Here is a 7,475-nt window from a genome sequence, read left to right on the forward strand (position 1 = left end):
AAAAGCTTAACTCTGCAACAGATGGTAAAAGACCAATATTGTCTCACTAATGACCATCCACGTTTCTTCTTGTTTGAAACCTCCATTAGAAAATGGTTACAAGGGCCTATTTAGTGCAGCCTGAGACCGTTTTTCCCCCTTCAGCTTCAGACAAAGAGGATACACTTGGATCAATTGTGCCGAACAAAGACTAAACTATGTGGGGTGACGCATCACATAGGGCTCTTTCTGTTGCCCTGCACGTACACGCAGTCACCCAACACTGAGCTGCCAACAGGTTTTCTACTCCAACAGCCACTCAAGCAAAAAGAGGGGTACTCCTCTGACTAGCTTGTCTTTCTGTCCTGTATACTTCCTTGTCACGTTCCTTCCTTCTTTAAAGCATCTCAGCACAAATCAGAAAAATATTAAGTTTGTGCAGAATTATTTTTGGTATATTCTCAGCCCTGGTCTACAAAAGGTGCCATCACAAGTCTGACTTTAGTACACTTTCAAGCAATTTAGTTTTTTACAGTTTGTGACTCTTCACATAGCGCCTCATGGTGCTTTCCTCCAGGGACACTCGTGTATCTAAGCTATGGGTTTAGATGTCTAAACTGGGCAGTAAATGGCAACATAAACCATACTACAAGTGGGAGACGAACTGAAAACTCATACTCTCATACAGATAAACAGAATGGTGAGATGAGCAGTCAAGAGACTTTATGTGCCTTTATGCATTGATTTCACATTAAATCAGGACCTTCATTCAGAAAGTCCTCAGAGGCTCTGATTAGCTGACCCATGAAAATTCAGCAATTGGATTAATTAGTAGAAACACAAACTCAGCGAAGAAAGTTATGCAATATTTTTGTTTGACTCAACTGATTTCATTGACTGACCGAATTAAATGAAAAAGGATGAAAACTAAGAAAACATTTCTGACATTTGGGTGGTTTTCATGTTGCATTATGTCTTCAGTGAGTGCTGATCATGAATATGGATACATAGTATTCATTTATTCATTCATTCATCTTCTGTAACCGCTTATCGCGGGGTCTGCTGGAGCCTATCCCAGCTGTCATCGGGCGAGAGGTGGGGTACACCCTGGACAGGTCTCCAGTCTATCGCAGGGCTAACACAGAGACAGACAACCATTCACACTCACATGCACACCTACGGCCAATTTAGAATCACCAATGAACCTAACCAGCATGTCTTTGGACAGTGGGAGGAAGCTGGAGTACCCGGAGAGAACCCACGCAGACACAGGGAGAACATGGAAACTCCACACAGAAGTGGAGTGGATTCGAACCCGGGACCTTCTCGCTGTGAGGCATCAGTGCTAACCACCTCGCCACTGTGCCGCCCCAGTATTCATTTAACTGAAGGAAATAATGGATGTAAAGATGCTGAAGGATAATGACTTCATTGCAATGGCTCCTGAGGTGCAAGATGTGTTTAGGTCAAGGGTTACCAAGAATAAATTTGCTTTTACAGCTCCCAAAGCAAGGGAAAACAGATGTATAGATGGAAATGAACAAATTACCCACTGCAGGTTTCACTTGTCTGTTTCATGTCCGTGGCATGATGGAAAAATAAAAAAGAGTAAAAACAAAAGTTCTCACATCCTCAGTTTTCACAGTTCAACATCCTCTTCTGTAGTTCAAACATGTCACCGCTGACTTGTCCAGTTTTAGTCAGTGTCTGTTACCATGAACCCCAAGAAACAACTTCAGCGTCTCTTTTTCCAGCATCACTAACATGGACCGCCATGTTTGTTAGTCACATGGGTTGCCAGGTCTTGTCCATAGACTGGATGTGTTCCTTGGCTTTCATTCTCAGCGCTGCGATACTAGAGCTGCGCTGGTTCACGTCCTCCAGAGGGTATTTATCGGGGTACGGTGCTGGACACTGGTAAGGAGGAGGAGCCATACTCTGCATCCCCTGGGCCATGGACGGATGAGGATGAGTATGAGTGTGAGGATGAGGTGCATGAGGAGCGGAGTTGAGGAAGCTATGAGTGGGATAGCTGGGCTGCAGGCCTTGAGGTGGACCCATGAAGCCCGGGATACTGTGGACAGGCGTAGCGCTGGACAGGGGAGAGGTTAGCCAAGGGTCCAAGGGGAGGGAGTTGGTCATTGGACCCATGCTGGTGTGAACTGGTGCTTGACGGTTGAAGGACAGCATAGGTGAATCGTGGAGCTTCATAGTGCTAGCATCCATTTTTTCCTGCCGACGCCATTTGGCTCTGCGGTTCTGAAACCAGACCTGGAGGGAAAATGAAATTGTGATGAAGTACACCTAGTTTTTGTGCTGAGGACAAGCAGTACTTTTGAAGTGACATGAAACGTTTGCCCCTTATAGTGAGCAACCCAACTCAAATAGCACAAATGCTGTTCCTCCTGATATTAAGCAGCAAACATGTACAACTGTGCTAAATATCTGTATACTGGAGCTTAATGAAAACAAAAACTAGTATTGATATGAACATTATTTACCACAGAGGGCCACGTTTGGGCAACGTCACAACTTCAACCTCTAATGAAGGCCTTGAGATGAAGCTACAAGCTCCTAAAATATCTATTAAATTCACCTTGAGCTAAGATTTTTTGTGGTTTCCTTTAGAAATTAGTTTGTACTTTTTACAGTTTAACCTCCTACTGCCACATCCAGCTGCTTCTTACTCAAGCTGGGCCCTTTCGTTCCTCTAAAGAAATCCCAGCCCTGTTTAAGATTGCTCCTCCAGGTTGTTACGACTGAAGTTGGCATGGTATGACTTAAACACTTTCAACCACGCAGCCTGCGTGCCTAACAGTTTCCTCTTCTGGATACTGACGAGCCAAATGCCAAAAGCTTTGGCTTGATTTGGCAACACACCCATTGAACTCTTTAGGTCGACTGAAGTGGGGAGGTAAGATGATTTAAGTACTTTGGATAGACTAAAGTTGTCACCTCTAATGTCATGGTTCCTCTCACCTGAACACGGACTTCGGGGAGGTTCACCTTCATGGCCAGCTCCTCACGGCTGTATACATCGGGGTAGTGGGATTTCTCAAAGGCACGCTCCAGCTCATGCAGTTGGTAGGTGGTGAAGGTGGTGCGGTTGCGCCTATGTTTCTTCTTGGGCTGATCCTCCTTGCATGGCTCTGGAGACTTGCCTTCACTGCTTTCCACACTCTTCCTCAGCTCGCTCAGTTCCTCATCGCACTTGTTTGTGAACAATCCAGTGTCTGATCGGGACATGGAAAAGACAGATCAGGTATTTACTACAAATAAAACAACATTGCGAACCAGAGCCGGAATTTATAGAAAAAGGAAACGTAAATGGTGTGTTGAAATGAAGAATGCAGTGTACACTTTCCAGTAGAGCAAACATTAGTTTGACACCAGCAACAATAGGCTACTGTAGGTCAGTGAAGCAAGCAATCCCGTGGATCTCAGTGAAGGTCAGAAACATTCCTAATCGGATTTAGAAAAGTTGTTTTGAGAGTTTATCTTCTCCAGTGGTGAACTGCCTTTAAAAGTAAATTTGGAAACAGAAGTTTTTGTAAAGGCTTGACAGCAAAAATTGTTTCTTCTGCATCTCATATGTAACAGAATGGACACAGTGAACTGCCAAACTAGTTTTGATTATGATCAAACCGGAAGTCACAAAAACAAATATATGTTCCCCCACAATTTATCTAAAGCAAGAAAATGATCACAGTTCTGTCACCAGTAATACCAGTCACTGACAAGCTAATGTTTATAGCTGACAGACTCTACAAGGCTGTCACTGTAGCTGTCCAACTTTATAATCCTTCATGTTAAACATTTTGCCTTTCTTTTGATAGCTCCTCCACACTTTAATTTTAATTGTATCTTCATAGTTAAGAATTAGTTAAGAACCTGACCAGCAAGTAATTCCATTAAGTAAAACACAAAGACGATCAGTTAATCAAATTAATTGCTCTTATGAAGCAGCTACTCTAGAAGAGCTACTACCAAGACTTGTCCTGAGCCAAAGACAACACATCATCTAAGCTGTGTTGGATACGTTGTCAATCACAGAAAGTAGGTTAACTCATCCTTAAATAGTTTCTTGCATAAGAAAAGCAAATTTGTCCTCTAATTGCAGAGTTAGAACAAGGGTTTGGTCAGAATCAGTATTAGTGGAAAACTTAAAATTTGGCACGAAATCTTAAATCTACACAAATATCGAATTTCATATGAAATATGATGAACTTCCTGTGGCAGTTTTATGTCTGAGTGTTTAATCAGATTCCACAGCCTCATTCAGTGGGTGGAGATTGTGTAGTTGTTGGAAGAAGCTAATAAGTAATCAGAAGGTGACCTGCAATGACTTTAGGTCAGGCGTACAAGAGCAACAACAACAACTTTTTAATTCCATCCAGCAGTTACAGAGCAACAATCAGAGTCAATCAGGAGCGCTGTGAGAGTGAACCAGAATAGTTACATTTCAAGCCAGGGTTCAAAACAACGATCTGAAACTCACTGCAGAGAACTGTGAAGCTGTTCACCACTGCTTTCACAATGTCTATGCTAAATAATAAAATGTTATGTTACAATGTTTCTGTGTTTTGGCAGACTTATCTACAAAAAAGTCTTAAAGTTAGCTTTAGCTTGCTATTTTTATTTGGTTAAATCAACATCATTGTTCAGGACAAACTGACAATATTCGCTGTCCTTTCAAGGCTTTTTCACAACAACTGACTGTAAAAGTGGGCTTGTTTCCGTTAATGGGATGTGTTGATGGAAATAAAAGAGGGGTCACTGTGGGCTTTTCCACCACTAAACTAGGCAAAGCAGGATTTTGGGGGGTTCATTTATCCACCTCTCATTAAGCAGCTATGACAAAGGCCAGACTCGGACAAAGGCAGAGGTCAGGTCTGGTTCAGTGACCAGCTCTTGGCCTGTCAGTCCATCACAGCCGCTGGTCTGAAGCCTCCCCACTGTTTATCAGCCAGCAGAACATCTCGGCACAGAGAGGCGGGGGCCGACTGACACCGAGCACAGAAAAGCTTCTCATTCAGAAGGAACTGGACTGACTTCACAGGACAGATAGAAATAAAAGAGTGATGTCATTGATGTTTGTTAATCCAACAACAGAATTTGAATCATTTAAAATAGTTTTGTGGGGATGGATCCCTCATCAGTTGATGTAATAACTTCTTTCTTTTTTTTGGTTTGTTTCTGGCGCAAAACCACCTGCCCGATACTGGATATGAAAATAGCTTCAGATTAATCGTGATAAATTTGATTCTGAGACAGAACGATAACAATAACACCCGAATGAACCGCTGTACAATCTAATCTGTGCAGAAGAGCAGATTAGGGGAATTCCACATGGGGATGAGATTGGCCTTGGGGACATAAATTCCCTGCACCATCTTGTCCTGTGATTTATCTCTCAATCTCAGTCCACACAGTTCAGTTAATGTAACAGGCTCGACATAGCAACAGTATGTAACACAATCAGTTGTGTTTTTAAATGGAACGCAAACTGCACAACAATGCTGATAATCTAAAATTATGGGAATAGTCTTGTTTAAAGAGGTCAAGCATCTTGTGTCCAATGATCCAAGCTGCTGTCCTGTTCTTATACAGAAGTACAGTAGTGATTTTAACATTTTGTGTTTTGAATAGTGCATTTGAATGTTCTCTTAATTAGATGTTTTTAATGGAGCTGGCGTGTTTAAGCTTTTTTGGAGAAGAAAATGTGGATCAGACCCTAAAGTTCAGGTATAAACACACATCCGCAGTGTGTCTTGCTGAAGCTTTAAGTTTTAAAACTATGTATTTTTTAAATGTATGGTGTGTGCTGGTTATTTATGCTCTTTAATGTTTTTGTGGAGCACTTCAAAGCCCAAAAATACGAGTATATACTGCAAAGCTTGACCAGTTCATCCTGCTTGTTGAGTTTGGTTAGGAGCATGAAAGACTGAACCGGTGTTGGTGGCCAGATACCTTTATGGTCAGATAGAAGATTTATTATGTTTGCTTGGCGGCATCGATATCTTAACTTCAGTGGAGCAGAATCAATTCTATCTTACCTAATTCAAATTTCTGAAACACTGAAGCCAAAGTTCACACAAATCCAGCTTTCAGCTGCGTTGCTGTGTAATCAATATCCTTGACCATCTCATGTGTTTTGAAGTAAAAAGATGAGATGATTCGTAAACCCTACCCTCAATAACAAACTCAAAGAAATTGATTTGTGCTGCCCAAAGACTTCACCCTATAGGTATAATGAATGGTGAGGCCAGCATCCCCATCTTGACTCACCGCGGTACTGCTGCTCTGTGCTGCTGTTTCTCAGAGAGGAAAGGTGCCCGCTGTATGACGGGTGAGACGAGGACTCTTGCTGCTTCCCAGGTTCTGCCAGGCCATCTATGATCACTTTGTGGGCTCCCGGGGCCCCGGCAGTACTTAGCAAGGGGTCCTGGTCTTTGCTAAAACCTAGGATGACATCAATGCTGTGGACACGGCCTCCTGCTGCGACGCCCCCACCTTTCCCCATTTCGTGGAAGTTGCTGGGTGAGAGGCAGCTTTCGTCCACCATGCTCATTGTATCCAGTGATAAATGCATTCGAGCGTATGGGCAATAGCCAACCCTGCATTCAAAGAGAAGAAATCAGTAGCTGATCACCTGGCTACCTAAGATGACTTTCAAAACTTCCTTGCACATAAACCTGATTATTCTCTTCAGAGGCCCAGGAGGCGAGAGTCTACTTTGAATTGAAGTTACTTCCTAATCTAAAGACACATTTCTTTTAAAACCCGGATCAGTTCACACAATATGTGCTCCAAAGTCTGAAGTTGATTAATTAACATACGACTAAAATATTAGACACATCAATTCAATACATTTGATCACTGACAAGTTGTTATTGTTTTTTGAGAATCTTGCGACAAAGTTAATGTGTATCTGCTGTTACAAGCCGGTTATGTATTACAAAATCTGAAAAATGATGGCTATTGCTTAAATAAAGTTGATGTGTTGGAAAATATATGTCCTGAAAAAAGTGTATTGTACCTGACAAACAAAAGTAAATACAGTGGCTTAAAAGCAGATATATCATTTTCTGTCTGTACATCTTCAGTCTCATGGGCTTGTTACATGACAAGTAAATAGATATATGACAGTGGCAGTGCTTACCTCTTTGAAGAAATATTGTTGAACTGCTAAAGTTACTGATGCCAGTGCTCCTCCACCTGTTCCTCTCAGCAGCTCGCCTTCCAACTTCACTCTTCCCAGATCCGCTATGTGCACCGTCTGCAGTCACTTTGCTTAACTTGCATCTCTCTAAATAATTTCTCTTGTGTGGAACAAACAGTCCAGACAGAAATGCTCCAATAAAGTGCAACCAAATGAACTCGGAGCAAAGCGTGTTCAGCAGCTGAGTTCAGACGCCATCCATTCCAGCTCACAGAGGAGAGTGGGAGAGGAGTGAGACGGAGAGGGAGAGGTGGACAAAGCTGAGGCGGCGTAG

The 7,475-nt window shown here is 42.4% G+C and overlaps 1 protein-coding gene across 1 annotated transcript; it reads right to left on the reverse strand.

Annotated features, from left to right (window-relative positions):
* Nucleotides 1-1,083: 1,083 nt before the first annotated feature.
* Nucleotides 1,084-7,235, reverse strand: rx1 (retinal homeobox gene 1). The gene is made up of 3 exons (XM_084549174.1): nucleotides 6,268-7,235; nucleotides 2,959-3,212; nucleotides 1,084-2,250 (listed from the first exon to the last, which is right to left on the reverse strand). The coding sequence occupies exons 1-3, from the start codon at nucleotides 6,569-6,571 to the stop codon at nucleotides 1,765-1,767; spliced, it is 1,044 nt and encodes a 347-aa protein (XP_084405300.1). The 5' UTR covers nucleotides 6,572-7,235; the 3' UTR covers nucleotides 1,084-1,764.
* Nucleotides 7,236-7,475: the final 240 nt, after the last annotated feature.

This window comes from Chelon labrosus, assembly GCF_963514085.1.
Source record: "Chelon labrosus genome assembly, chromosome: 7".
Taxonomy (NCBI): domain Eukaryota; kingdom Metazoa; phylum Chordata; class Actinopteri; order Mugiliformes; family Mugilidae; genus Chelon; species Chelon labrosus.

Coding starts and splice junctions, on each gene's coding strand:
- rx1 (XM_084549174.1), bottom strand. CDS start 6,571: ATGCATTTATCACTGGATACAATGAGCATGGTGGACGAAAGCTGCCTC. Junction 3,213..6,267: donor CACAGAGCAGCAGTACCGCG/GTGAGTCAAGAT, acceptor TGTCCCGATCAG/ACACTGGATTGTTCACAAAC. Junction 2,251..2,958: donor TCCCCGAAGTCCGTGTTCAG/GTGAGAGGAACC, acceptor TTTTCCCTCCAG/GTCTGGTTTCAGAACCGCAG.